Here is a 27822-nt window from a genome sequence, read left to right on the forward strand (position 1 = left end):
GCACAGACACATTTTGGTGGATGTACAAAGAGTTCCCAGTGTAGCAAAGAAACATTTATTCAGAAGAACGATAAAAACCCAATTGAACGCACCTCTGGCTCACCTCTGTCTGCACCACACAGCTATTTGTAATTGCCCCAGAGTCGCCGCGATGAAAAACGCAGTGTAAATAAAGCGATTTGGCTGTGCCCACTGAAGGTCACAGACAGATGCACGCTGATATTGTATCATGAGTTTAGTGAGATATGCGCTGACAAAAACATCCAGCTCCTTACGTTTACAAAACTCAGCAAAGTGGACGAGGGTGGAGCGGGTGGCCGAAAAACTCGCAGTTAATCCAGAGTGGCTCTTTTTGGTGCACTGTGTGAAGCAATTAATCACACAGCGTAAGTGGTGAGAGTGTGTGAAGTGAGCAGAGCCAACCAGGGAAAGGGCCCAAACACCCTCCTTTTTTTGATGATTTCCACACACCTCCCTCTTTATTTATTTATTTATTTCCCGGCTTTGATTGGTCTCAGTGCGCACAGATCCACTTCCAACCTCAGCAGTTGCGACCTTGCTGAGGTTATAAGTGGATCGCTCAACTCCTGACTCAGAGCCAGTTGTTGTGTAACAGCGGATAAACTGCTTGTACAATAAATGATATTTGATTTAAACACACACGAACATGCACACACACAAGCGGACAGCTGGGCACTGAGGCGACTCATGGTCCAGTCAGCATCAGTCAGCATCATCTGTGCTTGTACAGCCACTTAGTATACACACACACACGTTCACACGCACAGGGTACGCCGGGTCCTTGCTGCATGGTCAAGATATATATATATATGTTTGACATTGACTTGTACCCACCTGTGTACGACCCTGGACTCACACTCATACGTGCACATACACATGCAGTTACACACACACGCACACACACACATACCCATGTGCATGCAAAGGATTTCATGCTTTCAAGCATATAACAATTGGAATTCAAACAGTGATCGCTGGTGTCTACTGCACTCTGCCAAGGGAGTGACACACACACACACACACACACACACACACACAAACGCACATAATATCATCATTCAAGAGGCAGCTAGCCTGTCCCGAGCTTTAACCTGTCCTTGTCTCTTCTGTTTGGAGTCAGCAGGATTGTCGACACCACTCTCGTGCACACACACACACACACACACACACCTACACACACACACACTGTCAGACTCAGATGTGTTCATACATACTTAAATATATACATCCTCCTCTGTATACAACACAGCTGCATGAAGACGTTGGGGTGAGGTCCGCTCCTCCCGTCCTTTGTGCTGCTCCTCCATCCCTGTGTGTCGTCACCACCAACATTAGGCCACTTTTACAAACTAGTCACAGCCAGGTGGGGACTGTAGAGACGCATATTTTATTCCAGAGTTGTCATATGGACTGATGATGGCTTTTGTCACCATGCTTATTGTTGTTCATCTCTTGGATTGCATGTTGCAGAATTTGTGTCTTTGGCGCCTCCTGCTGATAGTGAAGCAGAGTTTTCCTTTAAAGTCAAACTTAAGCCAGATTTAAATGTACTTTTAGTGTCACAGTTTCTAAAATTGTCCTGTATTTCAAACAGTGTTTGGGAGGAATGAACTACATGTCATTAAACAAGTAGTTTAACTGCATTTTGCAGTGGCTTGCTGGTAGTTCAGCTGCATTCATGTTTTCATAGTGATTTCAGTAGTCAAACGTTAACATTAAAAGTACAAACAGTTTTGGTACATAAAAGGAAAGTTACGATTTCTTGTTTTTATTTTACAATAGCCTCTCTGGTGTATTTGAACCTGACCATATTTAGTCATGTATTCTTTTTATTTATGTATCAACATGTTCAGGGAAGATTTCGCATGCCATTTTAGAAGTTACCTGGCTAACTGAGTCCTCCTGCTTGGTGCAATAACCCCACCTGGACCTGGTTTCTGAAGGCAGGTGTCTGACTGATCAACCAAACCAAAGCTGACATTCCTGCACTTTCACATGAAAAGTGGGGTATTGTGGGTTTTATTATTGAATTAAATTAAATTAAATTAGCTTTAATGTCATTTTATTTTATTTTATTTTTATTTTTTTCTGGTTTTATTGTATTTTTTTTGCAAACAAGTGGGCACTTTGCGATAAACTCAACCGATGATTATATTTTGTTATAATTTTATATCACATATACATTGTCAACTTGATCATGCTCTCTCTCTCTTTTTTTTCTTCTTTTTTTTTACAAAGTAGTTTGAACTACTTTCTCTAAAAGCCTTAGTTAACCAAACCAGATTTTTCCCAGGGGTACCTTTGCTGTCGTTCACCTTCTTCTAGTGTGAAGTAATTGGTAGCCTGCGGAGCTCTGCTTTTAAAGTTCCCATCACTGATTTCAGAGAGGACTGTCGAGCCTCTCTTTTAGTTGGAAATTCCACTGTCTCTGTACCCCTGATTTATTAAAAAAAAAAAAAAAAAACATTGGGAAGCTGTTTAACACTTGAATAAAAACATAATGCAATGATTTGCAAAATCTGTTTCAACATACAGGGGAGGTAATAAGAATTTTGTTTTCACTGATAAAGAAATCATAACATTTCAACAATCCATTAAAATGATGTGCAACAAAGTGGGATGAAACAGGAAAAACATATCAAATACTTGGAGAAGCCTTTGTTTGCAATGCCAGTTTCAAGAGACTTCCTGTATGAAGAAACTGATGTCTCACAGCGTTCAGATGGGATTTTGGACCATTCTTGAAATCTTTACTTAAACTTAAACAGTTACTGTCCTCAGTCCATAAACCCTTATGGAGTGCTGCTAAAAACAAAGGTGATGTCCCACAGTGGTAAACCTTCCCCTGTCCCAACTTTTTGGAGCATGTTGCAGGTATCAATCACAGAAAAAATGATACATTTTCTGAGGCTGACCATTAAATATCTTGTCTTTGTTCTCTATTCAATTGAATACAGGCTTGTATGCCAAATGTATGATAATTATGTTTTGATGCGGTGTGGGAGATGTAGTCTAGCAGAGTGGCAGCAGTTTACCCGCCACTCTAAGCTAACCTTGTCCTTGCGTTGTGTGTGTGTGTTTATGTGTGAGAGAGCGCCAGAGCCTAATTAAAACTGCTGAGTCACAATCACTCTCAAAGCATGAATAATATTGGAAGCAAACAGTAGCGGAGCGAAAAGTATATTCTGGTATTGCCTGCATTCATTTACACGGTGCGCAGCAGACTCAGCTGAACGAGATGATGTAGTTTTCGATCATGTGCAAGTTACACTCTGATTGAATTGGGAGACTGAGTCACTCCCCGTCTGTCGTTCGTCATAAATCAAGAAGTAAATCTTCCCCGTTAGATTCTTAAACTTCAAGTGGAAGGACGCAGAGAAATACCTGTGTCAAAGGTTGAAAACTGTGGGAGTGAAATCACTTTAAATGTTTTTCTGTTGTTGTTTAGAAAGCCAGGTTCATGCCCTTGATGACTTCACCTACTCTAGATATAAGAGATATCAAAAAGCATAAAAGCTCCTTTTAAACCAATAAAGTTCAAAGTGTCATGATATGTTAAAAGTTTGAAGTTTAAGAATAGGATTTGGAGTGGGTTTGAGCCTTCCTCCAAACTCTCATTTCCTCTATAAGGACGAACAATCTCACAGTCTTTCGTGATGCGTTTAATGGCGATGATAATAATGATTATGATAATATAATCAAGGTGGTTGTAAGGGCCATGACTGTCAGGTGTGTAGTGGGAAGTGATTCTCTCTCAGCACATAAATCGGTTTTAAACCACAGCATCTAATTTAGCGTCTTGATCTGTGCCTGTACGTTCCTCTCGTCTCCCTTTGTATTCATATTTTTCCGTCTCTCTCCCCCTCTCCGTCTCCCCCCCTTTCTCCCTTCTCTGACTGTTCTGCCTTAGCCTCCCTAACACCAATTATACTGTGTCAAATCCATGCATGTCAGTTTCCAGATCCCTAATCATCCCTCCTCTCTTTCATCTGCAAATCCTTTGTTCGTCCCTCCTCCCCCTTTTCCCTTCCCTGTAACCTTTTCTTCTGCGCTCCTCACCCTACCCCACCCCTCCGTCTGCGCCGTGTACACACAGCCCGTCCTCCTCATCCTCTTCCCATTTATCTGTATCACATTTGCCTCTCCATCTGCCTTTGAATCTCTCTTTTTTTTATTTCCTATTTCAATTTTATACCTCTCTCTCTCTTTCTCTCCGGCCCCTTTCAGAGATGAACTGTGTTGGGGTAAATGTGCTGGCAATTTTACATATTGGTTTTCATGTATGAATAAGCCCTTGACGCACTTTTCAGTAAGAGTTGCAGAGGCAATCTCGCTCGGTCGGACCTTGTTTTGCCGTTTTCTGTAAAAAAACATTGTGTACCTTGATGACATCTATAGGTGGAAATCACCACAGTCTCGCCATGTTGAGAGATGCAGTTATGCTAAAGGAGAGTAAGTTGGTTCTGTAAGAGCGAGAATGCAGGACCGACATTATAGCTTCAGTAAGGGGGGAAGTTATGATCTCACTCGTGACTTATGGGAGTGCATTTTCACTGTCTTCAGTTTTACGACAAACTGACTTTTTTGACTTGCAAACTTATCTTTTAGATTGACAAAGATCACATGTGTAACTCATTGCACAATTCAGACTGGATCAAAAATGAATTTATATCTCAGCGTTCGGTGCATACTTTTTCCGAACTATTACGCATGATGGTCCTCAGGAACTGGAGGGACTTCGCCTCTATTTCGCCTTCTGTTCTTCCTCTGCTGTTCTTCCCTTCAATTGTTAGAACTGATCTGCTGATCAAATGGCATCCAATCTTTCCATATTTTGTCATGTACACCACTTTTTATTGAAGAACAGCACTACCAACAAAGTTTAGATGTATAGCTGCTATAATGTTTTCACATTAGAAGTCTCAGAGTCAGTCACTGCGCCCCGAGAAAAATACCATCAGCATGTAACTTCTGATTAAACCAGAACTTAAATTTACATATCTGTTGGTGTGGGGATAACCTTGGTGACATCATCAGAGTTATCAGTTGTCTTTGGTTGCCATCAGTGACAACCACTTTTTAACATACAAAAAATAAGGACAGCAAACAGCGAAACATGCACCCCAAAATAAATCATTTTTAATATTTGTTGCATTAGTGAAATTTAAATGTCACTGTTACAGTCAATACCAAAACAAGACAATGCTGCATGTGCATTTGTGTGTTTACTAGCATGCACACCGACGCCTGTGTTAGAGACAGTAGTGAAGTAAGTAAAGTCGTAGGGTTAAGTTGTGATTGTGATGTGAAAAGTTCGGCTAAAGGCTAGTTCACATTACACGATTTTCACCCCGCAAAATATGTCACGGAGACCATCGTAATCTTTTGAGTGTTCATACCTGGCGACGTGTGTTTCTGTCAATGGGAGTCTCGCCAAGTATGTTACGACCTGTGTATGCACACCACAAGATTTCTCCACGAGCCCTCGCCAGACAGAGCCCCAGATAACGCGGTGACATCACCAAACTACATCACCAAACTACATTTTTTAACTTGGAGACGACACATCGTAAAGGCAGTGTTGAATCAGATCTGCCTCCAGGGCCTGGGTCCAAACACACCATGCTCCGCATGATCCTATGGACGCCGCCATTGTTGTTGCCAGTTGTCTTTGTCAGTGTTGCCAGATCTTGGGTGAGAAACAAGCAACCAGGGCTATGGAAACAAGCCCAAAAGAAGCAACGGATATATATAGAGAAAGGTGACGTTTAGACAGCAAGCCCAAATAAGCAACTCCACTTTAGAAACAAGGCCAAAATCGTGGCTATTAAGCAGACCCGGCAAGTGGCAACCCTGCGGCTTGTCCTCTTCACATTTCTTCTGTCCTCCTGTGTGCTGACATGGGACGTATCCCGCCTCTCATTGGCTGATGCTCTTTGTCAGTTGTGTCACACTTCTCCAGTTTTCTAGCATGCCAGGTATCCAATCCCAGTCGCAGACAAGGGGGCGACTTGCTCGTAGGCTTGTTCACACATGAGGACTCGTCGTGGCAGACTTACTGCCAACTCACCTCCGACCCAAGGTGGCTCTCAAGATCCTCTGCGACGTCAAAATCGCGGTGAAAATCGTGTAATGTGAACTAGGCTTAACCCGCCGACATCACAAATGGATCTGCAAATTGATTCAGCCGACAAAGAGCCAGGTGAAACTGAACAAAAAAAACAAAAAGGAACCCACACTGTTACAGTTTTGCTTTTGTTAAACATGGCCCCAATTAATCAATCAATAAAACAATGAGTTCATCATTTTATGTGGAGGCATGCAAAAAAAATGAAGTTTTCTTAATGAATTCAAGGTAAAACAATGTGACTAACTGATATAAAGAAGGTCACCTTTAATTAATCAAAATATTAAGTGACTAAAAAAGCAACCATATTTGTAGTTTTGGCAACAGAAAGCTGCCTGTTTGCCAGCCTGGCAACCACTTTTGAAAGTTAGTGTTGAGCTCTGAAACGTCAGGTCTACATGTTAAACACATTTAAGACATTACTAGTCACAGCAGACTGTTCAGAGTTGTTATATAACTCATTTCACAATACATATTGTTTTAAAATCAATAATTATTTTTAATTTAAAATCCATATAATGGTTAAGTGTTCCACCCTTAACAAAGACCTACTGTATGTTTGAATGTCACAAAGCCATTACATAAAGAGACAGATGAATCCAGTGATGTTGCACATTCTCATGTCTGAGCGGAGCGGCTGTCTCCCCTTCCCTTGTCTGTTTCCCAGGCAGAAAAAGACACATATGGGAAGGTGTGTGTGTGTGTGTGTGTGTGTGTGTGTGTGTTGTGACTGTAGTAGCAGGGGGGCAGGGCTAAGAGAGTGAGAGAGAGAGCTGGAGAGAAGGCAAGGGAGGCAGGGGGAGGGGTTTGTTTATTTCTGTTGTGTTTTTTTGATGGTTAACTGCGCCTCCTGAGCCCATAGGAAAAAAAAGGAAGAAGCAGGGAGACAGAGAGAGAGAGAGAGAGAGAGAGAGACAGTGATGATGGAGAACAAGGGAAGATGGTTAGCAGCATGAGCGGCGGCCGGGAGACGGGAGACAAACGCGGCAAAGGAGGGAGGGATGGATGGACACACGGACGGATAGAGGCAGAGCGCGTGTCTGTCTGCCGCTCGTCGCCCAAACAATGAACGTGCTGTGGTCGCTGCCGGCAACGCATCGCCACGGCAACCGGAGCCAGAGGGGTGCGCACTGACTGAGCGAGAATGGCAGAGAAAGAGAGAAGGAGGATGAGGAGGAGGAGGAGGGGGAGGAAGGAGGAGAGATAGAAAGAGAGAGTGCCCCCCCCCCCCCCCCCCCCAATGGATAGATCCTTCCTCTGTGTGTGTCTTTACATGTGTGTGTGTTTGATCATGTGCGTCTGTGTGTGGTCGGTGTGTGTTGGCGGCCAGTTGTCTGACACTATGATCTTCTGTAACCATCTAGGTGAATACAAGAAGGATGAGCTGTTGGAGGCGGCGAGGTGAGTACCAGACTCTGCATGGTCTTTGTTTTCATTTGGTTTGTCTCTTGCCTGATGACGCTTTTTACCGCCTTGTGACATCCTTTCATGTTTCGCCTTCCTCTGCCGCTTTTCCTCCTTTTCCTTGTTCACCTGCCCGGCTCTTTGGCTTCCTCTCATCTCTTGTTTTCACGCTTACTTTCTTCTCTCCTCCTCCTTTCCCTCTCCATGTCTTGTTTCCCCTCATCACTTGTCTCCTTGCCCCCTCCACTCTCCTCCTGGCTTATTATTTCCTCTTATTTCCTCTTCTTCCATTTTCATCCCTTTATTCTTGTTTCCGTGTTTGCCCTCCTTCCATCTTCTCTCTTCTTTCTCTCCTCTCTGATCCACTTATGTTTTCTGTTTCCAGTCCTTGTTTGTTGTCCTCCTCTTTCCTTTCTTGTTCCCGTGCTTCTTCTCTTTTTCTTCATTTCCTGTCATTTCCTTTCATCTTTTTCCCTTGTTTCCTCCTCCTTGTTCTTTCTCTTTTTTCTCATTTCCTGCCCTTTTTTGCCTGTTTCTGCTTTCTTTCATTTCCTTTCTCCTCTCCTCTCCTCTCCTCTCCTCTCCTCTCCTTTGTTTGAATCCCATAATTTCCGGCCACGTTCAGTTTTCCTTCCAACTTGCATTCACTCATTTTGCCGCTCCCTCCTTGTGTATCAAACTGTTCATCACTTGTTCTTTCTTTCCCTCCATCACAACCCCACACACTCACACACACACTCTTCGTTCCTACACTGGACAGGGTTCTCAGACTCAGAGACCGCAGTGCATGTGGTCCAGGGACGCTTGTGCATTTTGGAGGCATGTTATGGTTGCAGGCAGTGCATGTGGGCAATGTGTTTGTGTGTGTGTTTGAGTGTGTGTGTGTTTTAGGCTCTCGCATGTGGAAATGGCATAGCTTTCGTTTGGGATTGTGTGTGGGTGGCTGAGCGCTCAATGCCTCAACAGCCTCCCTCCTTCTCTTTCTCCCTCTACCCCGCTTTCTTGCTCTCTCTCTCTCTCTCTCTCTCTCTCTCTCTCTCTCTCCCTCCTAGGCACATGCACACACACGCACACACACACAAGGAAGCAGCTGGCTTAGCATAGCAGTACCCCAGTGTATTACGGGGTCAGCGGGCTGTTTAAGTGTGAACTGTGAACTCAGTGTGCCTCCATCCCAGCTGAGCCACTGACTGGCTCATCACCAGTGACATTATTCAGAGGAATTTCTTCTTCTTTTTCTTAAAAAACAAACAAAAAAACTTTTTTTAGTGTGGTGTTTGGTCACATAACTCCCACACATAGTTCTTCTGCTTTATTTTTTCCCTCTTATTTGTGGCTCACATTGCATCCCTGCACAGTGGTATAGAAGAACAAGTATATCTAGTAAAATGATTCTGTGCAGTCAGAGAGTAAAGCAGTGGCTCGAGGCATTGACTGAAAAAAACATAATTATTAATGTTCATGATTTCTGTAAACCAAACCTGTCCTTTTAAGGCTTCCAGTTACCTGACAGCAACCAAGTCAAGTCTCTGCTGGTCCGTGTTTTCTCTTAGGAGCTGTAGGCTGTCAGTATTAGAAAATTGTATCAGCTGTTTCAACAGCTTAAAGCTCAGTGATCAATTAAATATATGTTCTTAAATGTAGTAGAAAAGAGGTATAAGGTAGCATAAAAAGGAAATACTAAAACTGGAACGTGCAAGTGCTACTTATGTATTACGTAAAAACAGTAGGTTGGTCTTTGGGTTTATACCAGGAGCAGCATCGTCATGTTACACCCTAGTTATCTGATCAATTGATAGTATAAAAACAATTAACCTCATTCACCAATATCTCCCTCAGTTTTTTCCAAGCAGCAGCTTCCAGGGCTGAAAAATGAAGCCAACATAAGTGCCGAAAGCTGCAGTTCCTCTAATGGCCACTTGAGGCTGGCTTCAAAAGCGAGTCAATCCTCATACACCCCCATGTTAAAATGCCCAACTTTACAGCAGAATGTGTACAGCTTGGTCCAAAAAAATGGTTTGGTCTCTATAGCTAATTTCCCTGTTTGTGACAACAGTATGGGGGGTGAATTTTTTTTTATAACTCACCTATTACAAGTTATTAAGGCTTAAAATACGGCACGATTAAGGGCAGGCTGCTTTAGGTGACAGGCTGTCGGTAAATAATGCCTTCAGGCTCTCACTCCTCGCTTCTCCACAGCTTCACCCTCTCGTACAAATATAGTCACCTCTGGCTCCAAACCAGTGGATGATGTCATGGTGGCGTCCATTGCATCCATTACTTTATACAGTCTATGTATATATTGTTCTTGAGAAAGGTCCTTAGAAAAGTCTGTATCAGATTCATGACATGCTTTTAAACTGCAGAAGTGTCCACACCTGTCCTCTTACAATGATGAAGATGATTATGATGATAATTGATCGGCATCGGTGAACAACAGGCCAGTCCCCATAAAGGGGCATGAGACTGCAGGGCTTGTCAAAGAATGAGCACTCTTCTACTGGGCTGCCCAAATTGTTGGTTAAAAACCCGGAAGTCCCCCAATTGGAGGACTTTGCGGCTTTGCAAACACAGAGTGAAACAATACACTGATCACGAAGAATATAGTGATGTTGCACATCAAATTAAACAGCAGAACCTGGGCTACAAGGTTGTATAAACCCTTTTTACATGCCCCAAACACAGCTCAAACAACAACTAAATAAACAACAACAAATCAAACACCATACAGCACCAATGTGCTGACCCACTTGGTATATTTCGGGCTCTACCTCGACGCCACGTTATGCAAAACACACCGTTCATTTCAAATGAAAGCAGAGACTCTGCTGTTCCCACACATATCCACCAGAGCACTCTACGCCAAAGCTTCAGAGGGATAGAGGCCAAAGAACAACAACAACAGAAATCATTTCGCCCAGCCATAGTTGTAATATTTCTCTTACCGTTGTTGTTTTGCCGTGAAGCAATAATTCTGCCGGTAAACATTCCTGGTAGACGGACATGTTGTGTTGTGTGCAAATGAATCCGGGCGAACATGACGGGCTTTAGGTTCCGGCCCCACAACGGTGTTCTGCTGACTCTGATTGGCTTACAGTGTTGTCAATCTCGTTTTGGTGGGAATAGCCTGATTCTACTGGCTCTAATGAATCAAACGAGGTGTCAATCACTAAAATCGACCAATCCGTTGCGGAGATAAAGCCTCCAAAGCACAAAAGAGAAAATCTGCTTCACATTTAGATGGTGTGTGTGGTCAGTTTGGAGTGGGAAATATATGTCAAAAACGAAACGGACAGTTGTATGTGTACAAGACTAAGTAAAACGCGGCGACTCGGTGCTGGCCACCAGTATGCACAATAAATACACTAACTACACACTTGTCATTGCAAATGTGCCTAATATGAGTGGCCGTCGGATACCAAGCAATTGCCTGGTTTGCCTGACTTGTCTGGGCGCCTCTGAACCTAATAGGTGTGAATCACTGAAAATACGTTCGGCTGAAGCCCTGGATGCCCAAAGCCCAAAGCAAAGTCTCAAGAGGGTGGAGCACTCTGAAGTGGAGGTATTTCTGCAGGAAGTAAACACTAAATGAGCGGTCATATTTAGTAGCATCAGTAGTGGATATAAAATAACAAAAAAAGATGCATGGGATGCTATTACGCATTCAGTTCGGGGGAACACTGCACAGCTATTGAAGTAAAAAAAAAGGTTTGATCTCAAATATAAGGCTGAAAAAATACATATATTGCATAAAAACAGGCCTACTTTGGGCCAATAGATAGTGTTCTTAATCACTAATTATTTGATGGTTCCCAATTAACATAATTGAAATGAACTGAAGTGTTAGTGTAGTCTTTATTTGTTATATAAGGCTGTAGTGCTACGTCAATTGATAAAAATAATCATTAAGAAATATTATAAATGATAAAAACAATATTGTAATTTTAATCCTGTATTTTCATACACATGTATAATTGAAGGAAAAACAAAAAGTAATTATTTTGCCCAAAATATGCTCATGAGTGTGCATAGATTCTGTTCTTATCTAAGAACAAATCCAGTAAGAAAACATCTGTGAATGTTAGAATCTTTGTGAAAACTGCCTAAGTGGGTTTTAATGAAGAAATTTCTTGTAGTGTCTGCTATCAATCAAAAAAGTCACTAAAAGGCTGAGTAGGCTCTCAATTATGACTCGCTCAAGGAAATCCATGCCGAAGTCCAAAGATGCGTTTTATAATGATTAATTAAAAAAACAGCTGAGATAACTAAAGCAAAATGCGATGAAACAAAATATTACATGACGTAATTACAGTCAACAGAAAATATCCCCTCTTTGTCTAAAGGCCGCCACACCAGTGAATGAACAGGTAAAATAATGTGAAACCACATCCACACCTGTGTCAATTACAACTATGGGAAGTGAAAGTGACCAAAAGAACGTGTGCAGCCTGAACATATAATTTAATAAATATTTGGGCTCCAACATTTCTTGTTAAGAACAGTTGGTGAGTGAGGCTCAATGATTAGGCGCAGCTCCCGCTGTCTTGCAGGATGACCAAGTGACCAAGCCAACCTCATCAGGCAGTTGGCCGACATGGGAGGTTCATTACTTGATTAAGCTCACCCTGGCCTTCCTGGCTATAAAAGCTGCCTCAGGTGTTAACTCGCTCCCTCCCTTCCTACTCCTAGACGTCCACCCTGCATCACTGCCTTTTGGTTTTGCTCCTGCAACACCTCCACAGCACACCTGACAGACATCCAGGCTCTCATTAGTGACTTTGCTGATCTACACACTCCACTGTTTATTAACTTAATCTTAGTCTTTAAATTATGTTTGGATTGGCTAAATCTTTTGCATGGACTCCCTACTTGTCACATTCACTGAGTGTCAATGTAACGCACCCAGAAGGTTGGTTGTTGTAATCTTTGTTAACTTCATACCATTAACATGCAGCTCGAGTGATTCGGAGGGTGTTGAGATAAGATGCTAGAAGCAGTGAACATCCCGTCACACTGACAGAGATTCTCAGAAACCCATTTTCATTTCCCTCCATGTGTAAAAAAAACGATGAATATTCAGGCATGGTTGCGAGCGCTGTCCCTCGTGGGCCACTGTAGATAATTTGTGTGAGATCAGAGATTCATAGAACATTCACAACAAGACGATGCCTCTGACTGCACCTTTGAAATGCCTAACACAGAATCAAGATATGAGAGATGACTGGATTTTTGTGAACATGGTAATATTACAAGGATGCTCATCCTGGAGTTTTAGATTTGGGGAAATAAGCTTCTTTGCCATCTTTCGAGCATCGAATGAAAGACTAGTACCACTGTCATATCTGTCTGTTAAAAAAAAGGTGGGGGCCTATGGATGGTTAACTAAGCTCAGCACAGTGGTACTCAACCTTTTTTTTAATGGATATGGGGATCCATTAATCAGGTCCCTTACCCTCCCCCATCAATTAAAATGTAGACTAATAGCTGTCCTTGAATATTGATGTTGATTATTATTCTGTTATATCATTGAAAAGGCATGTCATTGAATGCCAAATAAGATTTGATTTAAATGGACGGCTGTAATATTATTATCATTAATTTCTCAGAGAGCACAAACGCCCCGTGAATAGAAATTATATTTAGTGAGTGTTGGAAATTTGACATTCAAACTTTAATTAAAATCTCATTATTGATCTCAAACAGCAGCCAGTCAGAAAGCAGTACAGTAATTTGGCACCAGTGCTGAACAAGAAGCATCTTATTCGAACATTTTGAGCATTAAACACTTTATTTCCTGCATTCTGGTGAATTTAATGCAGCAGTTTATGGTGGAAAAATCCATCTTCATGTGAAGGAAAACGCAAAATTCAGGTGACAGGTGACAATTCAAAATATAACAATGTATGGAATATAGTAGAACATGATGCAGTAGGGCTGTCGGACATTCGGTATTGCTTTCAAATATTTATTCTCCTGTAGATCAGCTCTTCTCAATGTTATCTCTGCTGAGTCAACTCACCTGTAGGCATGATTTGCTCTTCAGTCCTCATTTGTGTCGTTTGTTCGGGGAAGTGTGCATGTGGCACCCATTCATGTCACATTTTAATGACTTTAGAAGTGCCTGGACTTTGGCTCAAATGTGTCTCAGCACGATTTCTGCTCATGTTTATAACTGCTTGCACATTCTAAACATATTTCAGGTAAATCGAGAATGAAATAGTACTTTGAGAAAGAAAAGTCCTGCCCTATAGTCTGCTGTGCACGATGTTATTGCTCTGCACTCTAGTATCCCCTTCAGATCGTTTGACAGACAGGCAGCCCGGTTTGAGTCTTCTTTGGATGAGAAAGTTTATGTAGTTCAGGTTTAAGTTTCGGGAAGCACCTGTGCACTGCTGCTCATCAGAGGTGGAAAACCGGAACAAAGACTAAGGAGAGCAGACTGTAGGCTACGGACCACCGACCTATAGCCGAGGCTTCCTGCTATGCAATGCTTGCCTGTCCCCGGGCCAAATAATCCCCCTCCCTCTGTTTATAAAGCACTGTTGCTCCAACACGCCCCATTCGAAGTAGGATAGCTTTGCACTGTGAAGCGCATTAAAAGAATTGATGGAGGAGCAAACTTGAAGCACTGCAGCGCGCTGTTCCATAGTAAACAATGAAAAGCTGTGCACAAGAGATTCAGATAAAAAGTCTTTGGCAGGAAATGCCTCATTGTATAAATGTCTCAGATGATGGTGGTAAAAGCAAGTCAGAATATAGCCGTAATGCCGTGGTTTCAAGCCAACATGGACCGTTAGAAATTGAAAGATGTGAAAGATCGAGATCTTTGACAGTTTACAACACCTACAATATCGATAAAACACAGATTTTATAATGATCAGACAAAGGCTCATTCATTTAGGATCAAATCTGTGCCAGGCTCTGTGTTTCTGCAGTAATGCCTTGACCCACTTTTGGTCATTGGCAAAAACATTTTGGGGGGCATATTTCAACATATTAACTAGAAGTATCCGCCAACTTTGATGATGGAAAAACTGTCACTGATCTATGGCCAGGGAAATGAACATATTTGAAAATGGTGGCTTCAAAATAATTTTACACACGATTCATTTATTGTTTAACATATTCCGCAAGTCTTGTTATAGTCATACGCGGTGCCCATTTTTGCATTTGTAATGCCTCCTAGTGGTTGATTTGAACTAATCTTTCCGGATATGTTTAAGGTACTGATGTGGACGTAACCTACAAGTTTTATGATAATTGACCCAACGGTTGTGGAATTAGGTCTAATTATGTGCTGAGCCACGCCCCTTTTGAAGTTCATTCATCAATATCTTCAAAACCCAATGAGATATCAGTAGGCTTTTGATAACTTTTGACATGCTTGGTCCAATAATGACGAATGGCACCTAGTTTAGGACAAGATGTCAAAAATGTGTTTTAATAAAAATTAAAATACTGTTACAGCGCCCCCTATTGACCAATTTGAAAAATAATTTTACACACATGTAATGATTAGAGGAACAATTTCTAAATTTATAGTTTGATTTGTATTACACCATGCCCATTTTTGCATTTGTAGTGCTCCCTAGTGGTCAATTTGAACTAAGCTTGCAGGATACGTTTAAGTAACTGATGCGCATGTAACCTACAAGTTTCGAGTTAGGTCTTATCATGTGCTGAGCCAGGCTCCTTTTAAAGTGCATTCATCAATATCCTTAAAACCCAGTGAGATATCAGCAAGCTTTTGATAACTTTGACAATGCTTGGTCCAATAATGACAAATGGGACATAGGGTTTAGGACGAGATGTCAAAAATGTTCATTCAGTCATTCATTTTCCGTAACCTTGTATAACGTTAGGGGTCGTTGGGGGGCTGGAGCCTATCCCAGCTGACATTGGGCGAGAGGCAGGGTACTCCCTGGACAGGTCGCCAGACTATCACAGGGCTGACAACAGACAACCATTCACAATCACCTACGGACAATTTAGAGTCACCAATTAACCTGCATGTCTTTGGACTGTGGGAGGAAGCTAGAGTACCCAGGAAAAACCCACGCTGACATGGGGAGAACATGCAAACTCTGCACAGATGGGCTCAAAAATGTGTTTTTCATAAAAATCAAAATGCTGTGGCGCCCCCTGTTGAGCGATTTCAAAACAATCTTACACACAAGCAATATGAAAACAATAGGGTTTTAGCTCTTCGGGTTTGAACTCCTAATAATAAAATTGTGAAAATGTGCATGTAGGATGAAACTGGACACAGAGGCCCCCCAAGAACACTTTAGCTTCCAGCACCCCTCCGACTTTCTCGAAATGCCCCCTGGGAGCCGGTACCACCCTTGTTGAGAAATGCTAGCTTATCAGAAAAAATGGAACCAGCTATCCTGGCTCTGTCTGCTAGCAATCTGCTGCTGGATGGGGTTTCCTATTTACTCAATAGACATGGTATCGAAATAGTTCTCATCAAGGAAGTAAATTAACAAATTCCCCAAAATATTCCTTACTTGGCTTCCGTCTTTTGACTTGATTCCTATTATTATTAATCAGCTAGATGCAGTGTTGTGCCCTCCATATATCTATTTAACAGGCACACAAACACACACATACAACGCTGTGTCCTTCGTCCCTGTTAAATCCTCAAGATGTTGTTTGCATCGAAATGAAGGCTCCCTTGTGCTCGGGTACCAGCAGTAGGAGGCGGCTTGTTGAGCAGAATAAAAAAAGAGTGAGAAAACTAGAGGGAAGATGCTGAGCAGTGTAAGTAAAGGTGGAGAAGCAAGAAACCGGGGGTGGAGGGTAAAGGTGGACAGCTTAGATGAGACGAGAGCACGAGGGTAAAAGGGTGAGGAGAGCAGCAGATAATGGTCGTTGGAGAAAGAACAGGAAGAGCGACAGGAGAGATGGGGAGGATGTGAATGTCTTTTTCGGTCAGAGAGTGAAAGATATAGAAACAAAGCAAAGGAAGGAGAGGCCCAACCAAAAAACAAAAGTAGAGGGGTAGAGGGAGAGGAGGGGAACGTAGGAGAATAGAAGAATAATCCCTTTCTCTCCGTGTGACAGCTTCTTCCTTTACGGCTGTCACCGGGATGATGGTTGGATCGGCCGCTGCCTTGGCAACACTTTCCTGGTGGTCACCCAATACCAGGGCAGTGAGCCTAGGAACGAGGATACACACAACAACAACATAAACAACAACCACTGCAGCTAGGATAGATGGTCTTCTCTTACACATTTTTTTAGCTTGTTGCGGTCAGGTTTACAAGAAAACACACACATACACACACCCTTCGATACATCCTCCATACATTCCTTTATGTCAGTCCGTCTCTGCAGATGAAATTCTCCTTTTTTTTCTTATCTCACTCTCCCTCATTTTCTCCCCCACACTCCTGCTGAGGAACAGTGCTAATCCTCTATGGTGTTGGATGTTTTCTGTCTAATGGGTGCATTTGTGTGTGTGTGCGTTTGCAGGAGCGGAAACGAGGAGAAGCTAATGGCCTTGCTCACTCCGCTCAACGTCAACTGCCACGCAAGCGACGGCCGCAAGGTAAGAGCAAGGCGTGCGCGCGCAAAAATCACACGCACTGTAACAAGCTCATCTCCAGCACCTCGGGAAAGCCATCAGGGTGACAAAACCAACTGGTGCTTAAAGGTTTTTTTTTTTTTTTTTTACTCCGGCCGGGAAAGTGAAACAAATGGTGTTATTGGCAGCTGCGGAGCTTTGCTGTATCAAATAATCCGAGCGCTCTCCAGCAGGCATTAGCAGCCTTTCTTGGTTTTCTGTCATTAAAATGAATAGATGGAAAAACACAAACCCTGTGAATAAATTAGCACTCATGCTGAATAATAGCAGCGCATAGCAACACGCTGAAAACTGTCAGACTCAGGGACAGTTCTTTTACTGTCCTTGGTGCCCCCCTCAGAAAATGACAACAGGCGACAGATAGTAAAATTCAAGTGTTTGTTGTTCTGCTTTTTCAGTCGCTTTAGGAATATACAAAGGTGCAGATGTTCTGATTGAGTCAGTTTGTATTTGCGTGTTTGCAGGTTAGTTTCGGAGAGTGAGACAAGCTGTAGCTGCTTCATAGTAAAAGCATTTCAGCACAGAGAAGTGAAGAGTCTGGCTTTTATTTTGTAAGATGTACAGGAATGTATTTTCCCTGTGCTGAGTCCTTCACTTTGCCTAGCAGGATAGCCGAGGTTAGAAATCGGGTGAAGTTCACACTCAGACATGTTTTTTTGTCAGCGTCAGTGAATTTGTTTTCGCCAAGAGCCTTTTGGAGTTTGTGTGAACCTGAACCTCTAACACTAGTCTCTAACATACATAATGAAGACAAGCAGCTGCTCACCCAGTCTCAGCCTGAGCCAAACTCCTCCGAGAGTAGCACTGGCCTGTGAGGCCTGTGAGGCCTTGTAGGCGTAGTGTCCACAGACTGAATTTGGAGGTCAGGTGATGCACTGACTGACCCAAAAAGTCTGTCTCTCATACACTGTAATCACAAAAGAAGTAGAGATGCCTGGATTCGTTTTTTTGGGCTGATTCTGACTTTTTAAAGTATTGGCTGATTCTGATTTTCTGTCTTTCTAAGAACTATTTGACATCATACACAAAGTTTGTGTGGTGCAGTGGTTAGCATTGTCGCCTCACAGCATGAGAGTTCCTGGTTTGAACCCAGGGTGGGAGGTTTGAACCCGTGTCAGCATGGGTTTCCTCAGGGTACTCCAGCTTCCTCCCACAGTCCAAAGACATGCAGGTTAATTGGTGACTCTAAATTGCCCGTAGGTGTGAATGTGAGCGTGAATGGTTGTCTGTCTCTATGTGTCAGCCCTGTGACAGTCTGGTGACCTGTCCAGGGTGTACCCTGCCTCTCGCCCAGTGTTACCTGGGATAGGCTCCAGCACCCTATGACCCCCGACAGGATAAGGAATTGAATAGAATCCTCCTGAAAATGAATCCCACAGTACATCCCACTTAATCTAACATATTATACTTTCCCAAAAGACAACAGGTGAAACAGATCTATATGTTCTCAAACAAATTATTTTCATATTAGTGCTAATCGTAAGTGCTATATCGTATGCAACTGGACTTGGTGGCCAGGTGGGTCAACGACTCACATTGTGACATTAACGACTCTGCAAGGGTTCCCACCCACACAGGGTTTATAGCCTGCAACTTCGTACCAGTCATTTAGAACTGAAGAAGCTTCTTGGATGAGAGGCAAAACGTCTTCAAGAAACGCAAGCAAGTCCAGTTGCCTACGATATAGCACTTACGATTACCATAACCTGATTGACTGAGAATCTTCACCGACATATTAGTGCTAGTTGCTCTTAAGAAGTAAAGTCACCAAAAACAGTCTGAAAAGTTGCTAACAAGAGGACATGACAAAGTGTCAGCATTTGATGACCTGGGAATGAGAAGTTGGCATTTTAGCAATTGCCATCTTGGTTTTTCAGAGGTAGAAGTGACTATATTTGGCCTAGAGGTTGGTGCTGTGGAGGAGCGAAGGTTGGATCTGACTGACAAGCTTAGGACACTGTCAGTAGCCTGTCTGTCACTCACAGAGGCCTACCCTTAATTATGCATAACTTTAAGCATTAAAATAATGTAAACAGGCGAGTGGTTGTACAAAAATTCACCCCAGTACAGTTTTCATGAAGGAGGAAAACACATTTTTCTGCTGTTAGCTTTGGCAGTTTCACATGGGGGTCTATGGGGATTGACTCGCTTTTTAAGCCAGCCTCAAGTGGCCATTCAGAGTACTGCAGTTTTTTTTGGACTTCGGTGTTTAGACCCAGAGTTGCTGGTTGGTCATTCTCTGTGAAGCTGTGCGCGTGATGTTAACCATTGTGCCATGCATGCATGTAAATTTGATTGACACAGTGTCGGCTATATCTGAGACTGACCAGCCGGTCAACAGTCATGGCCCATCAAGCTGAAATCAGCCAATTCTGGTCACCAGTTGATCAATCAGTGCACCTCTTAAAAGAAGCATAAAATGATGAATACCTTTTTCTATGCATCACACACACGCTGATGTTACTTTTTGTCGAATCAACATCTGAGGCACTGGATCCAATAACACTCAAATAAAGATGAGCAAACTAGAATGAGCACAGTTTACAGTTTCCCTGAGTCTCTTGTGCTAATCACCTGAGTGTTATATTTAGAGCATGTAGTCTCTCTGTAATTAGCTGTATGTTTTGCTTGCTTGACAAGTACCAAAAATGTGATCAGAGTTTATCAGTCAGCTAATGTCGCACTTGGGAGTTAATTATACTGTTGTTAGATTGCAGAGTGTGAAGTGAGGCTTTAGGGCTTGAAAAAATGCTGGACATGCTAAATGAAAGGCCATGTAACACCTGAAGTACACTGGCCAACAGAGGAAAGTGCTGTATTACATCCTGTTTGCTTAATAGAAATGATTTTGTGACCACGGCATCCGCTCATGTGTCCTCAGGGAGTCCTGAGCCTCAGGTTGAGCTCTGCCGGGGTCACAGCAGTGCGTCTGGCTTGTGACTAATTAGTCCCTTGGATGAATAAGTGAGAGAAAAAACAGACCACTTTCAAGTTTTGTATTTTCTAGCTTTAGTCGAAGCACTCCCTGTAGTCCTCCATATCACTGTTTTCCAACCTGACAGAGGTAAAGACTGCTGCTGACCTGTTTTTTCCTTGAGAGCCGAGCGAGATTGAAGCTCTGCTCTGCGGTGGCAATTGGCCAAACAGGTTTGAGATCCCTCATGAGTTCTTACAGGTGTCTCCCGGGGCTTAAGTTGAAACTATTATTTTTTGTCAGTGTAGAGGAGCGTCTGAAACCTTTAGATTATCATGTGAATCTGAAACTTTCTATTAAAAACCTACACTGCTGGAGTATTATAGGATGACTTGCTCCACCTAATTATAGTAGGGACAAAATATTGATATGGAAATATATCATATTACTTCCTCTTGCGATACCTTATAGATACACTGGTGCCAAATATCCACATTTTTATTAAAACATGCTGCAGCTCTAAACAGATTCCCCTGCCAGTTTGACTTAGAAGAGTCACTACTCCATGATTCCTCTTGGTGGCGCTTCTCAAATACATGAGGTTTAAGTGAACAGAAGTTAACTAACTTGATGAAGAAGATCACAGAAGGGATGCACCTTCATCTTTTAAGTCGAAAGTCTTGGCCAACTTCAGCTTTTACAGCACAGATGTGACAAACAAAATTGATCGAGACTTCGTGACATGCATGAACTGTCTCATGACAGTATAGTACACGGGCACCACAACAGACACACATAGCCACCTGATTCGTCATCATCCTGATCTCGTCATGGAGAAAACACTACCACAGTTGTAAGTAGAGCTGCACGTCATCCAAAACAATCATATTGCAGTTATTTTGACAGTTATTATGATTGCAATATGAGTTGCAATGTTCATGGGAGTGGTAATTTTTGCATCCAATAAGTCAATGTAAAGACGCGATGAAACCCGAGTTCCCGCCAGGCTGTGCAGTGGATGAGAATCGAATGACGCGGAATGTGCGAATAAAGTAGCCCAAATGAAGCGAGTAGCACAATTTTGCGTCGGACGTGTATTTGAGAGAGCTGGAGAATCTTGACTTAAAAGACCAATTTGCACTGCAATAGCCAATCAGCATTAAGACGCTCTGGAGTTCATTCAGCGATTCAGCAATTTCACATGTTTATGACGCGAAAAGTTAAGGGGTATTAAGCAAGTCAACACAAAATATTCTAGCGTTCAAACTCGCGCAAGTAATAAGATGTGAAAATTCGCTTTACGTTTCGTGTGAACTCAAAATTGGGGTATTTTTCAGGTACATGGACATTGTAATGTTTCGTAGATTGTCTTGAAATGCATCGAGAATCACTGTATCGTGATACCATCGTTATTTTGGGCAACGTGTCATGATCGTATCGTGAGTTACTTTCTGATTCCTGACCCTAATGTAAAGACTCTGAACCAGAATAAGACTTATTATCAAGTAGATTTTCACTTACAAGGATTTTGCTTTGGTTTTTGGTCCATAAATTAAACATACAGTAAACATATTAAGAGGAATAAAATAAGGCAAAGGACGGCAACGCTCAAGAACGTAAATATAGAATAGAAGAGAGACAGTAAACATTTGACAAAGAAACTTAAATAAAGTGCTAAAACATAACAAATATGTACAATATAGCTGTTTCACAATAAGAGATTTGTCTAGATTTTAGCAGGAAGTGCAAAAATATGAGTCAGGGGGTGTGGAAATTTTCACAGTAGAGCAAATATGTGCAATGAGCAGTGATAATAGTCCAAAATGTGCTTTAATGAGCAAATAAGAGGGGGTTATTTAGAAGCCATCACAGAGAGATTGTTTCTTATAAAAGATTTGATTGGTCAAAGGCATTTTTCAGAAAACAGAGATTGCCGTGATTTATTGGTCACTTAAGCAGAGCCCACTGTATTTTATTGGTTGCCATGACAACAAGGGGGTCGGAGGAGCCAAAGGGAGCCTTTTACTTTCTGCTCTTGGTAGCTGTCATATAAATGCTGTAACAGCCTTGAGGAGGCTCTTCCATATAATTAGGGGTACTTCAGTGTTGTTGATGATGCTCAGCTGCAGCTTGTATCCATCATATCACCGTCAAACCCATAATTGTGAGAGAACATCTCCTCTGGCTATTATCCGTGCAGGTGGCCTGCTGGGGACGTGATGCCCCGAGGGAAAACCGTGTAATTTGAAATTTTTGGGAGATGCAGGGGACAAACACAAGAGATCATTGAAATGTAATGGTTCATAAGTAGATGAATGTGACCAACGAAGCGACCAATAAAAACTGTGCTCAGACACATTCTTAAATGACCTCTCCTGCACAGTCTGTGTTTGTAATACTCTTTAATTGCCCAGACTGAAGGCAGTCATGCACAGTAGATGGAATATATTTTCACGCTAGCGCAGTTTTACCCTCGTTATGGTCTCGGGGTAATTTAATGGGGTGATGAGGATTTACATTCCCACTGCTAACAGAAGTTACTGAGTGAATTCTGTGTAATAGCTTTAGATATAAGGTAAAACTGAGGGACAACAAAAAATTTCCCACTTGTCATTCTTGTCCTTTGACTAAATCCACTAATGGAAGTCAGCCTGCTGGCAAGTGTGAATGAGCGGCCATTAATAGCTTTTATTCAGATTCAGTTCAGACTTACTGTCACCTTCTTTTTTAAGGTGTGTTCAAATACAAATCATGTTTTATCATATGATTACGCTGAATATGTGGTTAAAGTATGGTGCAGTTTGGCGAATTATGAGTGTAAATGGCAATTGAAAACAGTTTAACACACAATGAGAGGCAATCTCTCGTGACAAAAACAGATACATGGGCTTTTGGTGAAAGTATAATTAGATTTAAATATAATACTGTTATATAACTTAATACAATGATTTAGAGTGACAGATAATGGCGTGACCCAAGAGCATTTTGTAGATTAAATGCATGCAAACATGCAAAATCAACATGATCTCGAGAAATATGTAAATGATCACAACCTCTTCACACTGCTTTACATATTAGTGGCACAGTTGGGTCTCTTTGGTAGGCACCAAAACTACTTGGTTAGGTTTAAAAAACGGTTGTGTGTTTGGTTTGAAAAAAACTATTTATGTACCGGACATGGTAGGTAAGGCTTCTGTCTGCCTGTCGCCGTCATCCCGTCATTACCTTATGACCTCTTACCTTACACGCAGTGCAAGCAAAGTATTTAGTCAGATTTCCCGTAGGAATTTTCCAGGGAACTTCCTGTAATGGCCTCTGTTGTTTGCATTTGGCTCGATCACACAGAAAGCCTTTCGCAGGTTGAAAAATGCGAGGCGCACTGCACTGCCTTTTTTATAAATTGAATGCCACTAGTGAAGAGAAGAAAAAACAAACACTTGCTGTGCCTTTTCTATTGTTTCCAGGCAACCACAGACTCCGTATGTTAACCTTCCATGTAATCAATCTACCGTTTACTTACTTTTTTATTTATTTTAGTAATTTGACAGTAATTAGTATCTAGTTCCTAAAATGTTGAGGGTACTTGCTGTAGCTCTGGTTGAGGGTGAGAGGCTGTCAGCAAGTAGTTTGTTGGGCACAGGGGAACAGAGATCTGTGTGGGTACATGAGACCCTAATAACGAGGGTGGGTCATGGGGAGTACCACCAGTTGGTCCAGGAGCTTCGCCTCCATGATTGACGTTTCCAGGCATATTTTAGGATGACTCAGGGGCAGTTTGACAACCTGCTGTCTATCATCAGGCTGTATAGCTCTGGGTATCCAGCAGTGATTACCACCAGTTTCTCCTCCATTGTTTACCAACTGTAAACTTGTTGTTGTGACCACCACAGAGGGCCCACCGCCTCTCAAATCATCCAATAGGACAATGGGAAAAATATGATGAAAGAAGAGATGACGTGGGGTGCTTTGGGTTAACGTTTATTCAACTTCAGAGTGCTCTGACAAAAACGCCAGGTGTCTAGAGCGCAGAAACATGAGGTGCATCACAACGCAAAACCGCGAGCAAAAAGCTTCATTCTCATTAAAAACACAAAAGGCGCCTCCAGCTGCTGAAACGCTTTCTGTGTGATCAGGACCTAATCCTGTATGTATTGGTTTAAAACAAAAACCATAATAGCTAAAACATTCATTTGTTTTGAAACAGAAACTTACAGCTTTTGTCTTCTGTGTCATCACGTTGCATTCTCGTAATGACGTCATTGCAATACGTTACATGTGGCGCAAAGCACGTGAAAATGCGTAGTGGCGCCAGAGGAATGAATGATGAATCCGTCACATCACCTTTGCACTCTGCTCATAAAAATGAGCATATCTCAAAGACTAATTAATGTACATAGTTCAAATAAGTTACGGAGTGTTGACAAATATTTTGTTCATGTTTATGTTTAAATATCTTTTGGATCAATATGTTTTTCTGTTTTTATTTTGCAAAATCTGATGGAAAAACATCAGATTTTTGTATTTTTTTAACAGCACAATCATACCTTTGTCACTGATTTTGGTTATTAATTTACATAATCTTTTATCTTAGGTTGTACAGGTTTAAAGGCTATTACTTTAAGATACTTCAAAAAATGGCAACACATTAAGCAAAAATACCAATGTAGCCACTGGTGGACCATCTCTGTTGAGTTTAAAGGGTTAAAAGAAGTCAGCCTTGAGTTTTAGTTTCACACAGGACACGAACAGCGGTCTCCTGGCAAGTAACATACACAACAACACAGTGTACACATACATATCTGGGGATCACACAACGTGGTTAAGGCTTCCACGCCACAGCCACCAAACCAGGCTCACCACCATGTTATCCAATTCCCCCAAACAAATTCCATAACATGTACACATATACAATACATACACACACACCCACATACATCCACACAGTAATATCCAATGTAAGACGTGATAACACACACACATACACACACACTTACATTTATCGGAGTATGAACAGAAATTGTGTGTCCACCACAACACAGAATCCTCATTGACCTTCCATCGGCACAGTTTCCATGGCGCCACCACCACACATGGCGCGGTGTGAAGAGGTCTTGGTCGTTTCACATGTTTCTGTGAGATCGGGCTGTGCAAAATATGACACTGTTGGATGGCACATTGAGCATTACTCAGAGGACACACACACACACAGACAGATTTTTGGAGGACAGTAATGATAATCACGGACAAAACAGAGCGTGGCAGAATCCTAATGATTGATAATAATGATGCGTCCCTTAAAATTAAACGAGAGCCTCTTTATCTCTCTCTTTCCCCGTCTCTGTCTTTCTGTCTGTCTGTCTCTCCCCTTCCCCTCCTCCTCCTCCTCCTCCTCCTCCTCCTTCTTCTCTGTTTCATTTTAATTAGAAGTGGCACAGGCTCTCCGTCTCCCCTCTTCAACCGCACACTCACACACAAACACACAGATCTGAAGCATAAATGTTGATTGCAAATGCCTCTTGGTTGAATTAAAAAGCTCTGCTTGTACACAGCGGCAGGCACGCATGGGACGACAGCGAGGGCAAACAAGATGGGGAGGGATACCATGTGGCCAAAAGTATGTGGACAGCTGTGACCACATGCTGTGGGTTTGGTCTGGAACAGCTTCGGTTTAAGCTCCAGTTAGGGGAACTCTGGATGCTGAAGCAGACAGTTATAGTTTAGACGACAATAAGGCAGCGAGTCACATGAGTTTTAAGTGGAGTGGAGGTTGTTATGTTAGCATATGAACGCTTATGTTTCGGGAACAAGATGTTCGACAATCACATATGGGTGTAATGTTTGTTGTCCATGTACTTTTGTGGTGTAATGTGGGAAAACCTCCACAGCTCTAATTCTAGTAAGAGCTTTTTGTTGTTATTGCACTGCTCTATAGTATAGGCAACACCAGTGTAACATCCGTGTGTGTGTGTGTGTGTGTGTGCGCGCACACTCGGATGATTGAGGGCCCATCAGAGTGGGATATTATTAACACAGCTGAGTGGAGAGTGTTATCAAGCTGCCTCTATTGAAACCTACGGCTTACTCCCACACACACACACACACACACACACACACACACACACTGCTGCCTCAGGAAAAAAAAAGTATGTGCTTTCTGACTACCCATTGCTATTGCACACACACACACACACACACACACACACACAGGCTACATAGACTCATTTGCTTTCTCCCTCTTTCTTAATGCTCAGTTTTCCTCCCTTATACGCTCGGCTGCTGCCAGCACCTCCAACCACTGACTGACTGTCTGCATTCGCTCTAGAAATGTTCTGTTTTTGAGGGAATACATTTCATGTTTTGGACTCTGTTGAGCTCCGTCTGTTGTGGATGTGTGTTTGCCTGTGTTTGTGTGTGTGTGTGTGTGTGTTTATGAATATTGTGAATTTTGGATCTATATCTTACCAGTGAGAATCATCGCACCCACTCGCGTCCTAGCTGGCACAAACATCAAAGACACAGACAACTGAGGAGCAAGATTCAGCTTCACAGAGAGGAAGAGAGAAAGAGGAAAGAGAAGAGAAGAGACTTCTCATTGAAGTGTTGTTTAAATGTTGATTATGGGAGCTTATCCTTCTGAGAGCGCAGTGACTGACGGTGTTTATCATCTCTTTTCAGTGGAAAACGTGGGACTCCAAAAGTGAACTTTTCAGGAATAGAGTATAGTGGATATTTGACTTCATGAAAAGACTAGGAGGCCCTACGATACCATTTAAACACTATGTTAATAGGGCTGTTGCAGTGAAAGAATTTCACTGGTGGTGGTTAAGGGTGGCAGTGTGATATGCGGTACTGCCACCATTCTTTGCTTTGTTGTCTTTTTTACACTATATTTATCCTGAAAATGAAAATTACATACTTGCCCTCTGTTAAATGCAGAAAACAGAGGGCAATGAGTCAGTGTGTTTTGTTTTTCTTTAGCTGGTTGCCATTATAGAGAATATCCGCAAGCGAAAATGTCGGCACGTCAATACAGCGCTCTGAATGAAGAGAACGATGAAGCACACTGGTAGAGGGGATGGACCCTCTGGTCTGTGTGGGTTCAGTATTCATTTCTTCTCCACTGTTGTTGTTGTTCAGCGATGTGTTAGTTGGTCTTCGTGGTATTTGTCCCACCCCTCTTCCACTGTGATTGGGCAGCCGGATAAAGAGTGACAAGCACGAGCGACTGTGACGTTCTACCCAAATATTTTTCAACTCTCTGGGACCAGAAAAAGATGCCAAAATTGTAATGGTCAACGTAGAATAGATGCTCAGTGCCTTGTCATGCTACTTGCATTTGTAGAGTGTAAATAGTGGGGCTGCTTCATTGGTCGCTTTTGAGAAGGTGAAGGACGAACCCAAGGTGATATGTAAACTCATCTTCATTGGTCGACTACAAACATGACGTATCATCTGAAACATGGAAGTAGCTACATGCCCATTAGCCACTTAGCACAATCATTACTGCTTTGCTGACAGCGTCATTAACAGGCGGCTCGCTCAGTGTGTGACGTGCACTTGTAGATAAAATATAGGCCTATATTAATGAAGGTTCATTAGTACGGTTTTGTATTTCTCTGTAATGTAGCACAGTGTTAACAATGTTACTGATACTATTCTTTCTCACACCTTCAACTCAAACCATTGTGTTGCCCCGCCCAAAATATATCATTTGATAGTTTAATTAATATCGTAAACATGCAGGCAACTAGTCGACTAATGGTCCTA

General features: G+C 42.2%; 1 protein-coding gene across 3 annotated transcripts in view; it reads left to right on the forward strand.

Annotated features, from left to right (window-relative positions):
- LOC117269967 (poly [ADP-ribose] polymerase tankyrase-1) overlaps positions 1-27822 on the forward strand; it is a 155452-nt gene that overhangs the window by 48236 nt on the left and 79394 nt on the right. For 2 of the 3 annotated variants that reach the window (XM_033647344.2, XM_033647343.2), the window contains exons 5-6: positions 7513-7549; positions 17030-17105. In XM_033647344.2, the coding sequence (XP_033503235.2) occupies positions 7513-7549; positions 17030-17105 (113 nt within the window). Of the gene's footprint in view, positions 1-7007; positions 7272-7512; positions 7550-17029; positions 17106-27822 lie in introns of those variants that run through there. The other variant, XM_033647345.2, reaches the window with a different exon arrangement.

The sequence above is a fragment of the Epinephelus lanceolatus genome, chromosome 19 (genome assembly GCF_041903045.1).
Source record: "Epinephelus lanceolatus isolate andai-2023 chromosome 19, ASM4190304v1, whole genome shotgun sequence".
Lineage (NCBI taxonomy): Eukaryota > Metazoa > Chordata > Actinopteri > Perciformes > Serranidae > Epinephelus > Epinephelus lanceolatus.